This window comes from Spermophilus citellus, assembly GCF_964194105.1.
Source record: "Spermophilus citellus genome assembly, chromosome: 1".
NCBI lineage: Eukaryota > Metazoa > Chordata > Mammalia > Rodentia > Sciuridae > Spermophilus > Spermophilus citellus.
Genome location: NC_138182.1, coordinates 138,882,689 through 138,907,402, shown reverse-complemented (window position 1 = coordinate 138,907,402; position 24,714 = coordinate 138,882,689). Strand labels below are relative to the sequence as shown.

At 40.5% G+C, this 24,714-nt stretch overlaps 1 protein-coding gene and 1 long non-coding RNA gene across 2 annotated transcripts in view; one reads left to right on the top strand and one right to left on the bottom strand.

Annotated features, from left to right (window-relative positions):
- Positions 1–17,258: 17,258 nt before the first annotated feature.
- Positions 17,259–19,294, top strand: LOC308643553. The gene is made up of 2 exons (XR_014020745.1): positions 17,259–17,395; positions 17,604–19,294. It is a non-coding gene; the product is annotated as an uncharacterized lncRNA (long non-coding RNA).
- A 28-nt stretch (positions 19,295–19,322) lies between these two features.
- Positions 19,323–24,714, bottom strand: part of FAM114A2 (family with sequence similarity 114 member A2) — a 32,105-nt gene continuing 26,713 nt past the window's right edge. The window contains exons 13-14 of the mRNA XM_081283350.1: positions 21,657–21,710; positions 19,323–19,637 (exon numbers count right to left, since the gene is read on the bottom strand). Of these exons, the coding sequence (XP_081139476.1) occupies positions 19,503–19,637; positions 21,657–21,710 (189 nt within the window). The 3' untranslated portion in view covers positions 19,323–19,502. The remainder of the gene's footprint in view (positions 19,638–21,656; positions 21,711–24,714) is intronic.

Genomic DNA, 24,714 nt, shown 5'->3' with positions numbered 1-24,714 from the left:
TACACCCTAACCCTGAAATTTGAAAGGTGAGTGTGGGCAGGGGTCCTCATGCTCTGGTTTGCATCCTGATCCCTGAGTGGTTGTCAAAAATATAGGTGCTCAGGCCCCAGGTGGCATTGCTCTGAATCAGCTTTCTGGGGTGGTTGCCTGATTTACGCTTTGCAACAAGCGCCCGTGTGATTCTCATGTCCCTCTGGATTTGAGGGCCCCCAAAACAGTGCCAGGGCACCAGGCCAGGATTCTAGCCCTGACTCTCCTGGAAATGCACTCCTTGGCCTTTCTCATTCTCCATTTTCCCACCCATAAAAAAAGGGCGGAGTCCCATCTGGTGTGCCTCTGAGGGATATATTCTCTGGAACTGCAATGTCAGCACTGAGGTGAGAAGCAGAAGTACTCAGGTTAGCAGAAGGCCTGCTCTTCCTGAGTTCTCTCCTCAACAGATGAAGCCATTGGAACCAGAGTGGGGATGGCAAAGGGTTTTGGGGAAAAGATGGGGCGCAGTTATGGTTTCCTCAGGCCACTTCTGAAATGGCCAGGGCTGGGAATGGAGTGTGTAGAGCAGATAAGCAAAAGCAGGATGCCCATGAGCTTTGAAACTTGCCCCAACAATAAGGGTCAGGAGGCTGAGAGAGAATTCCAGCCTTGTGACTCAGGAGTCATCACAGCGGGCTGGTTCTCCACAAGAAGCCAGTGTGGGCGGGGCGGGGCAGGCATACACCTGTTACTCCAGTGACTCAGGAAGCTGAAGAGGGAGGACCAGAAGGTCAAGCCCAGCCTGGAAAACATCGGGAGACTCTGTCTCAAAATAAAAATTAAAAAGGTCTGGGGAAGGAAATAAGGAAGGGAGGGAGGGAGGAAGGGAGGAAGGGAGGGAGGGAGGAAGGGAGGGAGGAAGGAGCCCGTGGGGACAGTAATGAAGAGCCTTGGTTTTGCCTGGATCAACAGTCCTCCATTTCCCTGGGGCCCCTGCCAGGTCATCTGCCTCTCCCCTCGTGGGTGCTTATATCCTTTCTAAGTTCACAGTCTCCCTGCACCCTGGAGATAAATGTGCTCTCCATTTTGTAGGCAATAAAATCAAGGCCAGGTGAAGAGAAGGGAGCCCCTGGCCCAGCATCCCTACATTTTTGTGACAATTGGAGTAGACAAGGATTATTATTCCTATAACACAGAGGGAAAAAAATCTGGATTTTTTTTTTTCAGAGAGGCTATGTGATTTAACTGAGAACCCACAGCAGACTAGACTATGTGGTTACTTCCAAATCATACATATTTATTCCCACTGCAGACACAAGGTAGGGTCAGATGATCCTTTGGGCCCTTTAACTCTACTTTTTATGATTCTAGAATTCCAGCCTGTTCTTTTAGATTTATATCTCTCTGGTTTCCTCAATGAACCAAGAGCTCAAATCAAAATAGCCTTCTCTCGATTCCCTGAGCAAACCTCGAGACTTCCCACTTGTTTTCATCTGTATCTCCCCCACCCCACCCAGTCTCAGCCCTACTCTTGCATATTTGAGAACACTATCCAGCCCTTCAAAGCCCAGCTCAATGCTCACCTGCTTCAGGAACCCTCTCTTACTCCCCCAGAGAGCAATCGTATCGAAATTGATGTGAACAGGGCAATGGAATCCGGAACACCAACATTTAACGGGCATCTCTGCCAGGCACTGAGCTATGACTTGCATATCCCTGCCTTACATGCATCATACACCTGTGAATCATATGCTTGGACATAACATTGCAGGAAACATAATTTCATTTCACCCTCAAAACTTTCCTATGAGGCAAGAACCAATAGTACACCTGTCTTACAGATGTGGAAACCAAGTCACAGAATTAAGGCCCAGCCTAAGAAGCAGGGACCTGTAACAAAGAGGCAGGGTCTAGAGCAACATGAAAAGAATTCAGGCAACTAAAACTCCCTGACAATCTTGTCGTCAGAGCGCTCAGGATCCACAACACCTCCGAAGGGGTTGTTTCCCTCGTGTGAAGTCAGCTCGTTACATAATGCAGGATCCTCACAGCCTGTCTCATTTGAAACACTAATCTCCTCAGATGAATACCAGAGGCTGGGGTAAATCTCAGCCAAGCTTGCATGGTCCCTGGTGGGGCTAGGACATGAAACAAGCTGGATTCCAGAATCGGTGCCCTTTCTCAGACATAATTAATAACTTATTTACAGTATTGCTTAAAAATAATTACATAGAAGATTCCTCTGCATCTGATGTGGGCTTTTGTTTGTCACATTGCTTGATGTGCCACCAACCTGGATGTCAGCCTGACCTCTCAATGCTCATTCAAACTCTGACATTCCAGGATTCTATTGAATCTATGAAAACTGGCTTTGTGGAGGTTCAAGTCTTTTTGATCTTCAAGAGCTCTGTGTGAAAATAAAATAATTTCTAGGGTGGTTTGCCCTTCAGTGGACCCATGGATAGGTGCCAAAAAATGTCACAGAGAAATAGAAAGCAGAGTGGGAGACAAGGGCTCAAAGACAGTGAGGGGGGACGTCCACCAATTCAGCAAAGGAAGGCCTCTCAAAGCAGTGGGGGCAGTGACAACAATCTAGCAGCTCCAAGCACAAATGCTTCCTCCCTCACAAGTTCAAGTTCATTGACAGCTAGTCAGAGAGGAGGAGATCACAGGAAGGCACCTCCTCCCTGGGTCTTGAAGCTCGAAGGAATGGGCACACCCCCACTCTGAGAGTCTCAGCAGCTGCTGTGGGCTTTACCACTTGCCACCATTAGAAGGGGCAAGGGGCCAAGGCACCTGGCAGGGGCTCAGCTAAAGTTGCCACTGTCCACCACAAGGTCCACCAGTTACCTCTAATCACCTTCCAGTCCAGCTCTGAATGGATCTTCCCTAGAAATTCCACCTTCCCCACAGCTGGAAGTAGGCTCTCCCTTCTCGATAGCTGCATTCTGGATAGCTGCATTCTTCTTGGTCCCTTCCCTCCCCCCTGCATCTCCATCTGATGCACCCAAACAGATTCCAGTCCTGGGCAAGGTTTGATTTGCCCAGGGATCTCTCCAGGATCTAGTTTAGAGGGGCTAAGAATATATCCTAAAAGAGTGAGTGAATGAGTGAAAAGGGCCCAGCAAGGACAGGAAGAGCCACCTGCTCCACAGTCCTATAAATGCAGCTGATTGGTTGACAGAGCATCCCATCTGGAGAAAGCAAAAAGTTTGTGCCAGTCAAACTTCTTTACCTGAGAAACCACTCCGCAGACAGGCCTGCCAAATGCGAAGGATGGGTAGCCACAGGAAGCCAGAGAACACGGAGTGATTGTAGGAGGTAGTGACTTGCTTTGCCAGTGGGTTCAAGCAGTCACAGAAGATTCTGTGCAAGAGGAACTAATTTTGACAAGCGGTCTATAAAAATAGAGCCCTCTAGTCAAATGTGTTTGGCGAACACAGCACATTTCTCTCCTTCTTATGGATCCACAGCGTCCCAACATGTTAAAGCTCTGAGACGCCATGCTACAAAGACAACAGCTTAACCTAGGGCTTCCCACGCTTACTTACAACAGTCTGGGAAATTTTTTAGTAAAATGCATTTAACATCCCAAGGAACTGGTGTTCCTTTGCTCACAGTTACAAAAGAAGGAGCTGGTTATTCAGACATTCTGGTGGTCAAGGAGGTAATAAACTATGAGAGGTTAGGAGGTCTTCTCTTCATTATTCTTCCTGCCAAAAAAATACCTATAATTTATAGGAGTTATAGCCTTAAAATAAAAGGACCAAATTCCAATGGTGAACTTTTAGGCCTTGGCCAGCAACATGGGAAGGGGAAGGAACGTGTCATCAAATCTTTGCCCTCTATCATTTACTGAAGATGTGACCTTCAGCAAGTTTCTCAACTTTTCTGGACCCCCAGTTCCTGTTCTGTAAATGGTGTAAAGATAGAATGAATAAGTAAGAAACAAGTGCTTAGACCAGCACCAGGAATATACCCAGCATCCAAATGACCTTCTTTATTGTTAACAGTTTTTATCATCTGAAACAATCTGAATTTAGTGATTTCCTTCTCCACTCACACAATAAGTTTAAGGGGCATATAATCTAGTAAGATAGCCCTGACCTAATTATGGAGCATGTGCACTAAAGGACAAAAGAGAGAACGTGTTCTAGGAAAGTTTGGAAGAGGTGGGACCTGGACCAGGAAGGAGCCTCCTAGAGGCCGGTGAAGGTGAGTTGGGCTAGGCAGGAGCAGAAGGGTGGCTGGGCAGTTCTGAGGTGGGGGGTGCATTCATGAGCCCCAGTCAGCAAAAGCCTGCGAGTACTAGGGAGCACAGCCTGAGCCTTATTAACTCAGCTCCACGTGAACAGAGAGTTTGCGCCAAGGAAGACAACAGACCAAACCAACCACTGGGACCTGGCAGCTCTATTGATATTTGGTGGAAGAAGAGAGTCATCTCCCAGTCCTAGAGGTAAGCAGAAGTGACAGATGGTCTGCTGAACAGAACGGAGTATTTGCTTCCCCATGTTGCAACATTTGCTTTTGCTGTAGAACTCTGGAGACTCCCTCCCCAAAGCCCTCTCCACAGCCTAGTGGGTTGGGAACCATGTCTTCAAAAGAAAGAGAAAACCCACTGAAGCTTGTCTCAGAGTCAAGGTGGTTGTTGAAAAGATTTAGGGGATCTCAGAGAAGATGAGAGCAGGAAGTTGGACCTTGAGAAAAACTGGAAAAACACTGACTGCCAGGGCAGGGGCTCTGCCTCCATCTCTTTTACTCTTTCATTATCTGTGTCTATCTCTCTGAATCTTTCCCCAGCCCCTCTTTCTCTGAATGAGAATTGGGAGCTCAAGACCCAAGCAAAACCAGGTTTCAGTCTCTGCCTCCTTCTCTGGACCTCACTCTTTAAACTAGAGGTTGTAGATCTTACCTCCAGACAAGGAAAAGGATACTAGGGTGAAATGATCCTCCTGTGCTTCTCCCATTATAGCTTTGAGTTTTTAAAAGCTGTACTCTGGATCGGCAGAAGTGCCTCCATGATACTTTCTGGACTCAAGAGATAAAATCCTGCCTCCTCGTTGAAGCCTTTCAAATAATTCCAGTCCTCCATGCATCTCCCTCCTCTGAGGTTCCACATCACTTGGGCTAACTGGGTGTCAATTAGTACCTGGGTTTCTCGGAGGCTTTGGGAAATTTAATATGTTAATAGTGGGCTATTAAATTTCATAAAGCACATTTATGCCCACCACCTATTTAGCCTTTAAATAATCCCACAGAGATTACTGGTTGTTTATCAGATAGGAAAACTGAGGTTCAGAGAGGCTGAGCTGAAAGAGAAACCAAACAGGAGGAAAATGCAGGTCTCTGCCTCCCTCTACCTCCCACATCCTCCTCCCTCTGGGAAAGTTCTGGCTTGGAGAGATGGAAGAACCACTCCACCAAGTCAGAGCTGGATCTAAGAACAGGAGGTAGGCTGTCATGACAGTAAGTGGACAGAAGGGTGTACTTATTAATCAGATGACCTTGTCTCAGGGAAAATGGCAGAAGTGATCAGACATGATAGAAACTTTGGAGAAAGAGGAGGTAATCAGGAGAGGGCTAGAAGGAGAAAGTATACAAATTTGGGTATCAGGAAACCATACATTCCCGCTTCTCCATAGCTCTCAGTTTTCCCATGAGGAGGTTATTTCCCATGGTCTCCAATGTCCCTTCTCATTCTGGTATTTGGAGCTTCTTCAACACAAGCCATCTCCCTGAGTCTCCACCAAGCCACTAGTATCAGAGGGCTGCATAATAAACATCATTGCAACCCAGAGACCCCAGAAATTTCCTAGACTTTCAGGACAATTATGTTGCTGCCTTATCACACCTTCACCACCCCCACAGCAGACAGAAACTTCCTAGAGCCTCAAAATTCCCTAATGGCCACAGAGAATGATAATACTGCAAAAAACTGTAGTGACTAAAACTGACCAGAAGATGGAGCCAGATGCCCTAGAATGCTAATAGGTTTACTTTCTGAGTTCTTTCAGGAGTTTTGGGTGTTGTTTGTTTGGTACTGGGGATTGAACTCAGGGGCACTAGAATACTGAGCCACATCCCCAGCCCTATTTTGTATTTTATTTTATTTTTTTTTAAGAGAGCGTGAGAGAGGAGAGAGAGAGAATTTTTAATATTTATTTTTTAGTTCTCGGCGGACACAACATCTTTGTTGGTATGTGGTGCTGCGAGGCTAGCGTGCTACCGCTTGAGCCACATCCCCAGCCCCTTTTGTATTTTATTTAAAGACAGGGTCTCACTGTGTTGCTTAGCACCTTGCTTTTGCTGAGGCTGGCTTTGAACTCTCCATCCTCCTGCCTCAGCCTCCCAAATCACTGGGATTACAGGCCCAAGCCACTACACCCAGCCTCTTTCAGGAGTTTTTATTTACATGCTGAAATCAAGCCACAAAAGAAGTAAGAGATGTGTTCAAAGCCTCCCATCTGCTCATTAGCTGGGCTGAAAACAAGTCCCATCTCTTCTACCCCACTCTCCCCTGCTTCTACTGCAGGACATAGACCAAGCTAAGTTTGTCTCAAGATGATCCAATCTGATAACAGCTCACTTATGATAGATTGATGGAGACCAGGGAAGGGGGTCACTGGTCAGAGAATCCAGGTTAACCAATCAGAATTTCTCCATACCCATAACCAACTTTACAAATCCCAAGTCCCTTCCTCACGCTTCATCTGCATCTCTGAGATGATGACTTAAAGTCACCTGCCACAATGAAGAACTCTGAACCAGAGACATCCAACCTTTAAGCAAATGGGGTTGGAGTTTTAATGAGTTTGTGGTGGGAATGTGATAGGCAATATGGTCAAGGCCCATATTTGAAGCTCCCCTCTCCTTCACTAACTCCCACAGCTGTGCTGACTTTGGGGAAGTCTACGCTACACTCTAAGCCAGTTGGCATATCTGTAATTGACAGTGATAATATTGGGTCATTTTGAGGATTGCATTAACGAATGAGAGTAAAGCATCATGATCATCATATGCTAGGTGCTCAAGAAAGATTCACTCAAAAGGCCTGACTAGTGTGTAAATGGAGTTTTACTGGGTACAGGTGTTTAGATGTTTCTCTGGAGAAACCAAAACCTCTAGGGTGGGAGGGAAAGGGAGGGGGCAGGGGAATAGCAAGGGCGGTGGAATGTGATGGACATCATTATCCAAAGTACATGCATGAAGTCTCGAATTGGGTGTCAACATACTTTATATATAAACAGATATGAAAAATTATGGTATATATGTGCAATAAGAATTGTTATGCAAAAAAACAAAGTACACGTATAAAGGCATGAATTGGCGTGAACATACTCTATATATAAAGATATGAAAAATTGTACTCTATATGTTAATAAGAACTGTAATGCATTCTGCTGTTGTGTATTTAAAAAAAAACTAAAATCAATAAAACTAAAAAAAAGAAACATCACCTCTTTCATACTCACAGATTAAAAAGACATAAGAAGTAAAACTGATAAAAAATGTAAATTTATTTAAGATATAGTTCATCAACAAACCAATAAATAAATACATACAGGGAGGGAGGGAGGGAGGGAGAGAGAGAGAGAGAGAGGGAGGGAGGGAGGGAGGGAGAGAGACCCAAACCTCTCTCTTTTGGAGACAGAAGTTACTGTTTCAAAGTCTGAATTCATGCTGCTTGGGGCACTGGAGGGAGGACTCTGCTGAGAGCCCAGGGACACTGGTTCAAGGTCTGACCCTACTCTGATGCCCCTTGTGACACTGAGCCTCCTTTCAATCAGCCATTTAGCCATAGCTCGTCCTGTTCCTTCCTATTGAGCTCACTTTCACCCTGGGATTTGGCGGCACTGGGTCCCAGCTCTACTCTGGCTCCAGGTGTGATCTCAGACAAGTTCTCCAATAGTACCCTGAAGGACATCTCCTGGACACAGAGAAAGAAATTCCATGTAAACAGAAACCCAAGAACTCACACTTCAGGACAGAATCCATCTCGACAGAGATTTCTTTCTTCAGTGCTCACCAACCTGAAACAAATAGAAGAATAACACTGGCTGGCATCTTCCTGGCCCATCACAGAGCACCAAATGTTTATGGACATTATTTTACATGAGCACATAAGCGCTAGCTAGGAGGTAAATATCATTAACACATCTGACAGATGAAGAAATGGAGGAGCAGGAGTCAGAGGAATTTCCCAAGAACCCATAGGGAGTCAGTGCTCACGTAGAGTTCTCCTTGCTTAAGCCTCAGGTATCTCCTGATAGAAGAAAGTGAGTAAGGTAGAGACCCATGGTAGGTACAGAATAAGGACCCTTTAATGGTGCATCGACCCTCCTTATTTGCCTATTGTGCACCTTGTTCATCAAGCCTTGGCCACAGGAGCCAAAGGGCCTAAAACACTCCTCTCCACAAGGAGGGCTTCTCCATGGTTTTCCTCCCTCAGAGTCCCTCAGAAGGAGGTCCTCCCAGCCTGGGGAGCTCCAGAGATCCATAGCCCTAAACATCTTAGTTCAGAGCAGGAATGTCAGCCCCCTCCATTCCTTCTAAATCCATCCTAGCCCTGACCTTCAGCAAACGTAGCTCTACTAGATGAGCAAATTTCTCCTTCTCAGCCTGGGTCATGATTCTTTCCTGAGAACATGACACCTGCCTTTTCCCAACCCCAACAGAAACTTGTCAGAATAACAAAGAAGATGGTTTTAAAGCTGGAAGATCTTAGCAATTTAAAAATGATTTCCTACTGTGAGGAATGCTTGAGTACAGGAAAACTGGGGTCCAAAGAAGCCAAGACCTGCCCAAAACCTGTTGGGCAGTTAAAGGCAGAGTAGGACAAGAACCCAGATTTTAAACTTACCATCTGGTCCTGCCAAAAATCTGCTCAGTGCCTACCATCTCAGGGATCACAGACATCCATTTTCACAACCCCCTAAACTTTCCCAAATTGTCCTTTCTTCCTCCCTCAGGAGTCTTCCCACTGATTTGAGGGCACTCAGCCTGAGTCTAGAAGGTGGCATCCACCCCAGCAAGAAGGGGAGATGAGTTTCTCCAAGCACAGCCAACTCAGCCCTAGGTTTTCTCTACCAACATACTTCCAGCTCACAAATTCTCATAGTGCACAATTATCAAGTCACCAACCAAGGGTGACTTTCTCTATGTGGTCTTAGTAAGTAGAATTAGGACCAGTGGGTAGAATTTATAGAGGGACAAATTCCAGCTCCATATACCGTACAACTTGATTATAGTCAGGCCTATTCTAAAATGGCACAGGCTTTCTCCTGAAGTAGTAAGCTCCTCAACACTAGAGGCCATCAACTTGCTGGGGATATTATGGAACAGAGCTCTTCAAAGTATAGCTCACTTACATTAGCATATTCTGGGGGGACTCTTTTTAAAATTAATTTATTTATTTTAATTAGGCATATATGACAGCAGAATGCATTTTGATTCATTGTACACAATTGAAGCACAACTTTTAATTTCTCTGGTTGCACACAATGCAGGGTCACACCATATGTGCAGTCATACACGTACCTAGGGTAATGATGTCCATCTCATTCCACCATCTTTCCTGCCCCCATACCCCCTTCCTCCCCTCTCTCCCCTTTGCCCAATCAGTGTTCCTCCATTTTTCCCATGCCTCCCCACTCCCCATTATGGATCAGCATCTATTTATCAGAGAGAACATTCAGCCTTTGGTTTGGGGGGATTGGCTTACTTCGCTTAGCATGATATTCTCCAACTCCATCCATTTACCTGAAAATGCCATAATTTTATTCTCTTTTAATGCAGAGTAATAGTCCACTGTTTATATATACCACAGTTTCTTTATCCATTCATCTATTGAAGAGCATCTAGGTTGCTTGCACAGTTTATCTATTGTGAATTGAGCTGCTATGAACATTGATATGGCTGCATTACTATAGTATGCTTATTTTAAGCCCTCTGGGTATAGTTGGGATAGTTGAGTCAAATGGTGGTTCCATTCCAAGTTTTCTAAGGAATCTCCATACTGCTTTCCAGATTGGTTGCACCAATTTGCAGTCCCACCAGCAATTTATGAGTGTACCTTTTCTGTGGGGACTCTTTTAAGGGGCAGTTTCCTAGAACCTATTCAAAACCCACTGGATAGAACCTACATGGATAGAACCTATCCAAATCTGAATCAAATTTCTGAGTGTGGGCCCAGAAATCTACCTTTTTATGCCACCAGGTGATTCTGATATAAGATTCTGGCCCATAAATGAATTTTTGAGAATTTCTGCTCCAGAATAATAGGTGGAATTTGTTCCTTTTCATCTCCAAATCCCTATGATTCTATCATCCTAATCCTATGAGATACATATCTTTCCTGGGTATTTGCACTGTACAAGTGACATCCTAAAGACACATTATTTTTAAGTCACATATCCATAATGACAGTTGACAGAGGGAATAATTGGGAGCAAACAGATCACAAAAGCCGTTGTCAATCCTTCCTGTTGCTCTACCTGAAATGATAAGCCCTAATGTCAAAATCCCTGGCTAATAAGACTTAGTGGTCCCATTCAATTTTATCTCAATTCCCTTGTATTCAAGACTCAAATTTCTTAGTGATAGCAGGAACCAAGAACAAAAGAGAAAAATACCCACTTAGCATTCTGGAGCTGGTGGGAGTACGTCTCTGTCTCTTTCCTCTGGGTCATCTAAGACTCTCTGGGGTCCACTTGAAGCTTGTTATGCTCTCTACCATTCCCGTTTTCAGCCCTGAAGTGGAAAAAGTTGCTGTCCAAATGTCTTTAAGCACAAGTCAGTTCATGACAATCATTTCCTGCCAAAGCCTGGGGCTCTATCCCAAACTTGTCCTGGCCTCTAGTCCCTTGGATCTCCTAGTCTGTGCTGGCCTGAGAATGCTCACCCCTCAGATTCAGGATTGCAACTTCTAGGACATAATCACTCATACATTCAAAGATGTCTATAAAATTATATCAACTAGAGCATGATCAAAGTTAACAGAATAAGCTAACTCATATATGGCACATACTTGTTTGGTTCTTTTTCAAGTTTATTTAATCCTCATGAAACCCACGAGCTATATACTAAGATTGTACTGAGTTCACAGGCAAAGACACTGAGGCTCTAAGACGCAAACTCACTCACTCAAAGTCACACAGTTAACCTAGATTTATACCCAGTGTTTCTCTAGCGCATGTGCTCTTAAAAACTTGTTCCACTGTCTTTCAGTAACTGAAAACTGTGGAAACAACCTGAGTGTGAAAAAACAAGGAATTGGTTGAATAGGTTATGTAGCTCTCCTAAAATAGAATGTCATAAAATTATGAAAATGAATGTCCATAGAATTCTCCTAATGTTTAGTAATATAAAAAGCATAGGGAATAAAATTCTGCCAGGCATTGTGGTATACACCTGCAACCCCAGCTTCTTGGAGGCTGAGGCAGGAGGATGGTGAGTTGAAGGTTGGCCTGGGCAATTGAGCTGGACCCTGTCTCAAATTATTTTTTTTTAAAGGCTGGAGATGTAATTCAGTTGGAGAGCACTTGCCTAGCCTGTCCAAGGCCTGAGGGTCAACCCACAATACCACAAAATAAAACAGAACAGAAAGCTCTATTCCAGTCCATACTAAAATATGAAATAAAACAAATAGCTATACTCCAGTTCCAGCAAGTCAGGCACTAACACTCATTAGGAGTGGCAGTGCCAGGCACTATGGCCTGCAGGCATCTACACATATCCTCCAAGCCACCAAGATGCCCAAGAGAAAGTCATCTCAGGCCAAGGGTGGTAAAGGAAGAGCCCAAGAGGAGATCACGGTTGTCAGTTAATCCTGCTCCTGCAAAAGGAGAAACAAAGCCAAAAAAGGTAGCAGAAAAGAAATCTTTGCCCAAAACAGTATAAACAACACAGAAAACAGGCTAAGCAGGCTAAGTGAGTGACTAATGAAGAAAATAAAGATTTGCCTACAGAAAAAAAAAAAAAAAGAGAGAGAGAAACTGAAGTCCAGGAGAGTTCAGCCTCTGATGGAGCCAAAGAGAAATAAGCCAAAGGTGATTAATCACATACCATGTCTAACCAATGGTCCCATCTTGCATAATCCAGAGGAAACTGTTTTGTAAAGTTTTTTTTAGTAACTATAGAAACATTTTTTTAAAAAAGGGAATCTCACTTCATCTCATCTTTTAAGTATAATTTTTTTTTTCCAGAGGTGAGATCATCCACTGGTAGCTTCTTTTTTGCCACAACAAGAAAATCATGGATATTGAATTAGGAGAGGCTTTGACTGTCTTGGGTGTTGGCTTCACCTAGCATTGGTAGGAGGTTAATTTTATATTCTACAATACAAAGAATACTAAACTATTTAGAGTCATGGTCTTTCATTTTATGACTTGAATATTTTTAATTGTTTTTATTTCCATGTTGTTTTTAGTAGAATTATTTCCTAAAGAAAACCACTCCTTGATCATTGTCCTTGTGTTCTCTGTGACATCTTTGGTCATAATAGTCCAGTTTCTCAATAATTTTGCTAACGTACTGTGAAATATTTTAAAAATACTTCAGTATCAAATGTATATGATATAAAAATGTGAATTGGTGAATCTTATGTAACAGCAGCATTTGAAGATATTGGTACTTGATATTCTCTTAAGGAAAATTTGCCTCCAAAGTTGAAACTGGAAATTCACTGGAATAACTGAAAAAGAATCCCAATACAAGGCTTTTAGATTTTCAGTGCATGTGTTAAGAATTGTGCACAAATTGAAATGTCTGCATACTGATTCTCAACACAATCAAAAAATCTGCATATGGAAAAAAACCTCTATTCCATATGAGTGAATTTTGGATGAATGTGTATATGAAAGAAAATTAAAAGACATTCTTAGCAGGAAAGGCTTTCAGAGGTGGTTTGTATTGAACCAGGTTTGCAAAGCTATATAAGGGATTGAGGCTGAGGTTGCAATCCCATTGCCACTCATCATCCCCAGGTAACAAGGTCCAGAGTAGGTTCTGAGCTCAAGATGTTCAGCATTGACCAGTAGTCTAGATATTGCCATTGAATTCTGGCTCTGTTACTAATGACAAGGCTTACAGCCAAACTCCATTCCCTCTCAGGGCCTCAGTTTCCCCATTTGAACAAAGTTGTTAATAAAACCTTCTCTGACTCTCCCCTGAGCCAGACTAGAGATGCAAATCTCAAGTGAAAGCTTGAGCTACAGGGCTCTTGAGTAAGCAAGTAAAACTGGCCTTCTCTACTGACCATTTACTGAATCCAACTAAGGTACTTCCTGCTGTGATTACAGGCCAGAGATTACTAAATGCTTTGAAGGTACATTCAGATCCATCTTCATGGGCACACGAGCAGTACTGTCACAAGTCCACAATCAGAAAAGCATTACCTGAGGAATTAACCTCTGTAGTACCATCTTGTAATGTTCAATAACATCTTTGAATTTAAGTGAAGTCCAAAGGAACAAGGACTAGCTGAGGACTTGGAGCTTTCTTTCATGCATGGCCCAGTCCTAAGGTAGGATCTCAGGTACCCGTAAGAGTCTGCACTTACCAGGCAAGTATCCTTGTACCTGAGGGAGGACATTAAATAGCAAATTAAAAAAAATAGCATGATGAGCCAAGAAAGGGACCATGGGAAAAAAAAAAACAAAAGGAAAAGTCTTTTTTCCTGCTTTTGAACAGGTACCCGACATTTTCATTCCACACTGGCACCGACAAATTGAGTAGACAGCTATATGGATGCATGGATAGTAAATTCACAACATCCCTGTAAAGTTATGTGCTCACTTATTCCATTTTATAAGTGAGGAAGTGGAGTCCAGAGAGCTGACCCAGAAAACACAGCAGGAAGTACCTTAGTTGGAATTTGAATCCTTATCAATTTGACCTGAGCTGGTGGTCTGAGCACTGTGCTATAGGAAATCAGAAAATGACATAAGAAAGCAGCTCCTTCAGAGTAGTGTCCCAGTGTCCTCTAACTACAATCAAGGCTTCACTATTTGCACCATAGTTGGCCTCTCACCTGGACAGAGGAGGCACAGCCTACTTGGGTTTGTAAGGAAGTTAGGAAAGCCCTGAGACGTGAAAATATCTCCTGTCAACTGAGAGATGTTTGTCTGGTCCAAAGAGGAGGGCTTTATCTGTTGTGTGAGATGAAGGTGAGTGCCCCTCCCTGTAACAAAAAATTCCAAAGGTACATGTTTCAGCATAGCCACCTAAGGGTCAAGTGACTGTGGACACTCCTCCTGACTTCCACAGCCCTCAGTTGCCCCATCTTAAAACGGGAGTGGAACTACTTATGTAAAATTCCTTAAAAATCTGATAAAAATGGAAGGTGACATCATTGTTACTAGACACTATATGACCTTGCCTGCATCAGCAAGGACCTGCTGATGAAATAGCTCTATTCATGATTTGTTTAAGGAAACTGAGGATCAGAAAGAAAAGCTAAAGGACTAAGGCAAGAAGCCCAGTTTCTTTACTCAGCCACCATGTAAGACAGAGAATATCTGGCCAGAAGAATAGCAGAATGCTTTTTAAGCTGCAAAATATCCCCTGCCATCTTGTAGTCATAATCATAACTTAAATGAACAGAGTGAGCATTATGGCCAGGCACTGTGCCAAGAACATGTGTTCATCACCTCACCCAACCCCCTGAAGCAGGTACTACCCATTTTACAGATTAAAAAGATGCAGAAAGAGTGGACACACAGTTCACAGTCAGTTCACAGTTCACAGAAAGAGGTGGAGCCAGGCTCTAGACTTCACTCTTGCTTGTCAACATTTTGCTGTTCTGCCTCCCTAGGATGAGTGAGCAAGGGAGGCTTGCAAGCCACTGTAGATTTTCAGTGGTCTCTGATGGCTGATGGGTCTACCTGCACTAAGTAGCTATAGTCCCTCACCCCAATCCCATTTGAATGTCCATATAAACCCTGAAGATACAAAAGAATCAAGAAGCTCCCTCCCAAAGTCTCATTGAACCCAAACAACTATGAGATGCAGAAGATACAAACTTCAACAGTCTTTGTTTTGTTTTTGCTACTCTGCATTCTCTCCTCTCTGACTTTGGGTCTTGGCATCTCTCTTCCACCTTCAACCTTTAGTGAATCCTGGGTTTTCTTTCTGTGGTTTCTGAACAGCACCCATTTCTTTTTCAGGTGAGCTCTATGAATTTGAATGAGTTGCTATGCACATTCATGTTCTCCTCTTCCCTTTCTGTCACTAATTGATACAGATGCTCCTACTTCACTGAGGTCCTTGTTCTTGTTGTGGCAAATATGACTTGTCACCATGTTATCTTTTCTATGCCAAGTCCTAGAGGTTCTGAATAATCTGCCAAGATGCTTCCATATAAATATTATCACTAGATAAGCACCTCTGGGCCTTTTACTTTAAAGGAATAAAACAGAACAAACATGAGTTTGGGAACCACACAACCAAGGCTCACACTGCAGAGGCTCTGCCACATATACTTGTGAAATTTGAAAGTCACTTAACCCTCTCAATCTGCTTCATAGTGATCATAATAAAATAGTTAATAGTTGCTAAGATTTCTTTACTGGAAGTTTATGGTCAGTGTAACATAATGGATAGAAGCAGGAGCTCTTGATACCAAGCTATCTGGCTTTGAATTCTGGCCCCATCACTTTAGGCTCTGTGACCTTGGGCAAGTTACTTAACCTGTGTGTGCCTGTTTTTCCATCTGTAAGTGGCATGTTAATAATACCTGTTCTGTGGACTTGTTATGAAGAATAACTACAGGTAATCAGTACATATAATACATGTTCAGAACAGTGTCTGGCATGCAGTGCTCATTAAGCATTAGCTCATATTGCTATACAGCAGGCACTATTATGCACTTTGCAGATAATTTAATCTAAGAATGACTTTATAGTGCAACTATTGTTAAGAGATTGTTTTTATAGATAATAAAATTGAATTTAAGAAAGTAAGTCATACTGGATGACACAGTGGTGCACACGTGTAATCCCAAGGGCTCGGGAGGCTGAGGCAGGAGGATCTCAAGTTCAAAGCCAGCCTCAGCAACTCAGCAAGTCTCTGTATCAAAAATTTTAAAAAGGAAAAAAAACAAATGCTGGGGATGTGGATCAATGGCTAAGGGCCTCTGGGTTCCATTCCTGGTACAAAAAAACAAAACAAAACAAAAAAATCACTTCCCCATTATCATATGGCTTAGAAAACAAGGGAGCCAAGATTCATATATAAACCTGTCTTTGCACCATTCTGCAGGCCTCCCAGAGCAGCTCTGAGGATTAAAGAGAAAAGTGTATTTAGTCTGTGGTGCTGTCTTTTCAAACTGCTCCATGTGTTGTTTCCTCTTTTAGCTAGGTGGTTGATGAACAGCAGACGGTTTCATAGTGTTATACACAGTAAAAAATGGCCCTTTAAAATATAAACCACAAAACTAAAAGTAGCAAGGGCTGGGGATATAGCTCAGTTGGAAGAGTGCTTGCTCAAGGTCCTGAATTCAATCCCCAGCACCTCTAAATAAATAAAAGTAGCAATTTGAGGGTACTGATGGATGCATCTGCAAACATTTGCTGTGCTGAACTAACTCAACAATCACAATCAGATTTGAGACTAATTCATCCAACAGAGTCATAATTCATTGCAACAGCAGCTGCCTCACTTCCTTCCTCAGAGGACATTGCAACTACAAGGTAAAGACTGCTCAGACAAGTAGCACCAGCGCAAACTCCCATGGGACATTCTGCATTTTGCTTCCCCCCCCCCCCAATCAAATCCAGTGTCAGGGAAGTTGTATCCACTAAATATGCAGAACTCTGGTGTGATTCTGGCCTCATGGAGGCCCAGACTGGGATCAAAAGACCTGGGTGCAGGTCCCAGCTGAGCCCACCACCAGTTGTACAACTTCAGGGAGTCACTTCCTCTTATGAGGCCTCACTGTGGATAGCTGTGAACCAGGAGTTTCAACCCAATGTACTCTCTGCTGGTACAAAAGCACCAAACTATCTTTTTTCTTTTGCATTTATTCTTTTACTTCTTTTTTTCTGGCCTCTCTTCTTTCTTTTCCTCCTTTTTTTCTTTTTCTTTCAGCCAAACAACAAATACTTCCTACCATCAGCCAGACTATAATGCCAGAAAGCTGGGAATTCAAAGGTGAGTAAGCTAAATACAGAAGTCACTTACATGTCTGTTAAAAATGTTAGAATGTTAGAAATATATAATATTTGATTCTTTTTTGAAACTTTTGCTTCAACACAAGCTAACTATGCAGTTTGAGTAAATCCCAATGACATGTGGGATAGGTAAAGGAAGATCCAGCTGTAGTAAACACTTCAAAGTCCAATACTTTATTACAATAACTATGTAGGCTATTCAGGTTTAATCTGATTTAGTTGAAATTGCTAGGCTCATTGCAACAGTTACCTAGGTGAGGGGCTGGGGATGTGGCTCAAGCGGTAGCGTGCTCGCCTGGCATGCGTGCGGCCCGGGTTCGATCCTCAGCATCACATACCAACAAAGATGTTGTGTCCGCCGAGAACTAAAAAATAAATATTAAAAATTCTCTCTCTCTCTCTCTCACTCTCTCTCCTCTCTCACTCTCTCTTTAAAAAAAAAAAAAAAAAACAGTTACCTAGGTGAAACTGGCAGGTAAAAACTTTATGACAAACTACCTCCATTCCAATTTACAAATGTGCTTAAAACTTTTTAGTATATTGCTGCATTCACACTCAAGTTAGAAAAACGACTTAACTTCAGAATTAGTTTAAGAGCACAGCCATGGCCAGCATGTATGGAAAAGGACAAATGTGAGGCTGACAAGTAGAAACAGATGATGGTTTTTGCTTTTGTTGTTTTCATTCAGTTTGCAGTCTCTGTACAAGGGTAAGCATATCAGAAATGTAAATATCTGGCGAGTTCAACATTGATTTGTGAGAGTAAAGTGATCATGGTACCTTTCTTTTTTGCCTTTAACTCAAAACACAAGAGAGATAAGAGACTACTTGAACTGTTCTTTGTTGTAATTTTCCTGATAAGAAAAGTGATAGTTGAGACATGATGGGACTTTGGCCAGATGATATAATAACAAGCACGGATGGGGTCTCAAGTAAAATGGAGAAATCAGCAGACTGGTGCTTGGGGAGGCATCAGGATGCAGATGGGCAAGTCAGTGGGCAGGTTTTCAGAATTCCTCTTATGTATTAACCTGAGGCTTTGATGACATGTTAACTAAGAGGCATGAATATTTATAACATCGGCATTTCTGAATGCTTCATTTTTAAGCCTTTTATGAAAATGCACATATTATAGTACATAAAGTAAATGATGATTTTCATTCTTGACATTTGTGAAATATCACACTTATGAACAGTTCAATTATATTTTATTTTTAACATGTTATAAGATGGGGGGCAGAGGTCACAGAAAAGTTACTTGAATCATTAAAAACCACAAAGTTGGAGACCTTTTTTAAAAAGAATAGATATCAAAATATATTTTGGTTGTTGAAGAAAGAAAAAGGGCATAAGATCTAGAAGATAAAAGTTGTATTTAAAACCATGCTAAAGAACAAATTAAAACAAAGAAGAAGAAAAATGTGTTAGAGGTTAAATCTTATTATAAATGAATATCACTTCTATGGGACTCTATGACTCACTTTAACAATATTCAAACAACAAAAACCCTACTAACAAAAGAGCCTCAACACTCATTTAGGGTTGGTTGTGACAGAATTTGTCCTGCTTATGGGGTATGCATGAAAAACAACTTAAAAAGAATATCTAAAATATGAAACTGTTTCTCTAAATTGCACTTATTGGTCTTAAATACAGTTAAGGAGAGAATCACCTATGACTTGAAGCTTGTCATCAAGGGATACGGGAGTCATTTAAAGCCAAAGGGGAATCTGTTATACTTCGTTCATGTGCCTGAAAAAGTATAATACTGCAAGTTTTTCCTCAATGTCAAATATCTACTGAGAATTAAAAGAGTAAATGAAACTTCCTAGCCATTTCCAAGAATCACATGATAAAGGGTAATCATTTTAGAGTTTATATATGCTCAATTTTCTTAAAGCCATAGATTTTATTCTAGAAAGGAGAAAGTACATGGCATTAATAAACCAAGTATGTCATAAATTCTAGAATGCCAAATTAAGGGGTTTTTTCCTCCTGTTTTTTACACCAATTTTTTCCATGGGCTACAGATTATATCCATGACAAAATTTTTAGTGTTTTGCAGCATGTCAAAAATAGATCAATATTTTTGCCTGAGTGTCCCACTAAAACTTTACCTAGAGCTTATATTCTTAGACTTTCCACAAAGTGTTTTTTCAAATAATATGTCAATAACTGGGAATAGTGTGAGGATTTGAATACTTCAGCCAAGTGAAGAAACAAACTTCCTCTTTAAACCTGTTCTCCTGCCTGAATTTTTATATATTAAAATAACCTTCCTTATTCATTTCTGCAGGGGTACCCTGAAGAAAGTGGCACTTCTTAGCCATCACAGATCTCAGGTCAAATCTTCTCTATTCTTCAATGTTCTGGCAAAGGCCTTTGGACTTGTAGCTCCTGCCTAGGTAATTCCGTCCTGTTCTCAATGAGAGAGATCTGCAGCACAGGTAAGAGTAGCTGAAAAGCATCCTGGATGTAAGAGGCACTATTTGATGCCTGGGGGGATTGAAAAAACAAGAAAAAGAAAATAATCACAGTCACATAAAATAAATATAAGATAATAAAATCAATATTTGTAATCTAAATGAATTTGTAGCTGGCCAAGTAAGATCACAGACCTTTCTACTGCAGTATACTCTATTTTAGAGAAAAAAAACCTAACTCTTGAGATGATACCACAGTACCAAAAAAGAATTTAGCATTTTTTTTCCCAATTTGCACATCAGAAATGGTAGCTGTCTGATATCCTGCTCAAACTTGGCATGCAAGGTTTATTTAGTCCTTAATTGAGTGGGTAGTTTCTGTCATAGCACTGTAGTCAATTACTGAAAGATGCTTTCAGGAGTCTATGAATGAATCCTGCACTATGGAATTTCCAGCCCATTATGGTAGCTCTTCTTCGATGGCCTCAATGCAATCATTAACACAAGAGAACTGATCACAAACATAAACAAGGAACACTGCTTTAAAGATGAAACAGTATAAATAGAAATATGTCTATTTGTGAGAAGCATTATGAAATCATTATGCTCAGAGTTTGCCAGACTTCATTTATATCTAACAAGCTCTCACCTTCCAGAATAATAACAACAGATACTTCATTACACTAAGATAAAATTGTATTACTTCAAAGACAAAAGTGTTTCAAATCTGTAAGCAAAAACAATCAACTAAAAAAGAAAAAACGAGGCAACTCATATCAAGTAAGATTATCTTTTCTGGATTTATCATTGTCTAGTACTTTGATATAAACTTCAATGTGACATTTGACAATACATTTTCCAGCCAAAAAACCTCAAAGATCATCTGGTTAGATCTCTTATTTTGCACTTAAAAATAATAAGGTTACCAAGAAGGGCAAATTTCTGATTCAGTGTTATACAGCAAGTCAAAGATGAACAAGGACAGGACTGTGCTGTTGGTTTGCAAAGTTCTTTCAACTCTGCCACTCTGCCATTTACTAAATCTCAAAATTATCCTTTAAAAAATTGTTTAAGCCGAGCTTGGTGGCATACACCTGTAATCCCAGCAGCTCAAGAGGCTGAGGCAGGAGGATCGAGGGTTCAAAGCCAGCCTCAGCAAAAGCAAGGCACTAAGCAACTCTGAGACCGTCTTTAAATAAAATACAAAATAGGGCTGGGGATGTGGCTCAGTGGTCAAGTGCCCCCGAGTTCAATACCCAGTACCAAAAAAAAACAATTGTTTAAGTGATCAAAAGAGTTCCTCAGACTGCTTAAATAAAACTGTGTAGTTAAGAAACTAAAAGTATTTCTTTAATGGTAATTTTTAAATAATTTAAAACTGGAGAATAGTCTAATAGTATTAAAAAATTCATATTTAAAACCTAACCAATTATCAATATTTTTGTCTTCCCTACTCTAAGATAAATAATATGTCTTGAACAGATCATCAAAAGACTAAAGTTGCCTTTACAATTAATTTATAAGACAATAGTTCTTCAAACATGGTATCCAGAAACCATCCTTAGGGAGGCAATACAATCAATCATGGGATGCTTGCACACCATCCCTTTCCAGAGACTTAAACCCTCCATGAGGATTATGTAAACATAGGTACCTATTCGACAAAAAAAAAAAAAAAAAAAAAATTTAAGATTGTTTGGAAAGGAAATGACAAAATGTTTTGTTTGAAACACCTCTCCTGCATAAGCTTTAGTCCTTTAGAAAATAGTGCTTGCCTATTTCATCCCTTCATGTTTACCAGCTGGTCTCCAGAAGTAATTTCATTACTGGGAATTATATGTTAAGCTGTCAAGGGAAAGGGACTAAAAAAGGACAGCCAATTGCTCCTACCAATCCACATTATCCTGCAGCTTCAACTTCTGTGCCTTGCAATAAAATACACATCAAACATACACCACTTTGTCCATATCTGCACCAAACTACTAATCTGGTGAAAAAAAAAACAAAAAAGTCAAAAGCTAAAGACTTAATTAAGAGTTCATTAATACAAAATGCCTTTGGAATCATAGACTTAAAAACAATTATTACTAACCTCTAGAAAGACTGCAGTGATTAATGGATTCAGAACATCTGCCTTTTCTTTAATCTAGAATAAAGGATACAATGTTGTTAGAAGATAACCTTAAACAACAGGTAGAATATAATCCCACTTTGAAACACACAAATATAAACATAGGATATCTGGATTGAGAGAGAGGAAAATTTCACCTCTGAAAAGTGAAATTTTAAGTGCTTTAAATTTTCTCTATACTCTCTGCTATCCAAATTGGGATTACTTTTCTTGGTAGGTTTTTTGTTTTGTTTTGTTTTTTTGGTGGTGCTGGAGATTGAACCCAGGACCTTGTGCATGTGAGGCAGGCACTCTTATCAACTGAGCTATATCCCCACCCCCTTTATAGTTTTTTTTATAAATTTTTAAAAGTACCCTCATTTTGGATGAGACAGTGGGAAAGGTACATCTGACCACAAACTTTTAGAAAAATTTGAAAACAAAACGTATATAGAACATGTGTTCAAAAAAAGTTTTGTTTTTTTTTTTAAGACAGGCTGTTTGGAAAAATCTCATTTCATGCAAATAAATAGTGCAAATATAATACATGTGTTAGAACTTTATAGCTGATTCACTTTGTTAAAGTACAAAACACTGTGGCTTATTCAATTAATTTCAGGAAACCAGAAATCTTTTAAAGAAAATACTAACTCTGGTTTGCACATACACTCTTTCAAGAAATTTCCCCTACATCTTAAGTGCCAAAATTCTCCTTCTTCCATCATTCTTGTCTTTACAGGACCTCTGGCAAAATGCTGCCTGCCTCCCTCCCCAAGTCCAGCAGTTCCCTCCTTCTCCCCTCTTCTCTTAGACCACAGCAGCCAAATAAGAAACATTTTTATCCCATGACTTGGACCCCAAGGAACCCAAGTTTATGGTTTCAAATATATTTACCAAAAATACTAACATTATCTGGAACTTTTACACACATACACACACACACACACACACACACACACACACACACACACACCACATTTTCAGAGCAAACCCCATTAAGCAATTTCATTCCATATTCAATGTTTTCTACAGCACAACTAAACATTTTTAATTTTTCAGCAAATAGAAACAAAATACTAAAAAGAGAGAGAACAGCTATATTCTAAGATTACCCTTATGAATAATCTAATCTCAAATTTAAGAATTTGGGCCATGTTCTTAATTAAAACAAATTTAGGGCCCCATAGTAACTTTTCCACCACACTTCATACTTACTATAAAGTTTTTCTCATTTACTTGATTAAAATGCCCTTCATAAGTTATGCAACCAACCTAGGAGTCTGTAAGAGACGAATGGATAAAGGAAATGTGGTATATATACACATTTCAATGTGGTGTATATACACATTTCATAAAGAATAATGAAATTATCGGAAAATGGATGGAACAGAACTGGAGAATATGCTGAGTGATATAAGCCAGACTCAGAAAGTCAAAGATTGAATATTTTCTCTCATATGTGGAAGCTAAAGAATATAAAAAGGAATAAAAAAGGGATATCATGAAAATGGAAGGGAGATAAAGACAGTAGAAGGGAATTGAAAGGGAGAAAGAGAAAGGAACGGGGAGCAAAATCTACTCAATTATGCTGTGTCCTTAAGAGTTTACCACAATGAATCCAGAATTTATATGTAATTATAATGCTCTAATTAAAAAATAATAACAGAAGAAAGAACAGTAAAATAGAACAAAGGGATCTAGGATAGAGCAGGGGAGGTACTGGGGAATAAAACTGATTAGATTATGTGCCTGTATGAATGTCACTATTAGGTATAATAATACACCAATTAAAATGCCTTCATTTACGGGCTGGGGATGTGGCTCAAGCAGTAGTGCGCTCGCTTGGCATGCGTGAGGCCTGGGTTCAATCCTCAGCACCACATACAAACAAAGATGTTGTGTCTGCCAATAACTAAAAAATAAATATTAAAAAAAATTCTCTCTCTCTCTCTCTCTTTTAAAATAAATAAATAAATAAATAAAATGCCTTCATTTATCCTAATTCATGGTACATGCCTTCAGTAAATTTTTGTAATTCCAATTTAAAAAAAAAAAACAACTTTAATGTTAATTACAGCTCTCTCACTGGCTAGCAACTATACAATATGAATGTTACCAGTGTCTAATTAAGAAGCTATTCTTTAAAAGTCAGGGCAAAAAATTTGGGCTTTTTATTTTATTAAGGTCTACACTTCCAATACAGGTCTCGGAAGCACAAAGCATAATGAAGACTTCATAGAAGAGAGAACAAAAGAGTTTGTAAGAATAAGTTAGACATAACTTTAAATAACTCTAAAATTCATATGGAAATGCCTGGGGTCCAAATGATTAAAATGGCTTGGAAAAGAAAATATTTTTTTGAGGGGGGTGAGCAGGGGAAGTACTGGGAATTAAACCAGGGCCTAGCACAAACTAGGCAAGTACTCTACCACTGAGCTACATCACCACCCATTTTTATTTTGAGATAGGCTCTCACTAAGTTGCCCAGGTTGGCCTCAAACTTGTGATCCTCCTGCTTCATTCTCCTGAGTAGCCTACCCAGCTAGAATCATACTTTTTGATTCAAAGCTACATTAATTAAGACAACACAGTATTCACATAAGGATACTCACATAGAAATCAACATAATATAAATGAGAGTTCAGAAAGGGGCCAAGACAATTAAATTGGTAAAAAGAATGGATCAGACAACAGATCAGACACCAGAACTAAAACAAAACTTTTAGAAGAAAGCACAAAAGTAAGTCTTCATGATTCTTAGATACTATAACACAGAAAGCACAACTGATAAAAGAGAATACTGGGAATCTGATTTCATCGAGATTTTTAAACTTTTGTGCAAAAGACACTATCAAGAAAGTGAAACCACAATCCATGGCTGACAGAAAATATCTGGTAAGAAACTTACATTCAGAAAAAAAAAAAAAAAAAGAACTCCTATACATTAATAATAAAAAGAAAGAACAGTCCAATTAAAAAAAAAATAAGCCAGGTGAGCACAGTGGCATGCAAGTATAGTCCCAGCTACTTAAGAGGTTGG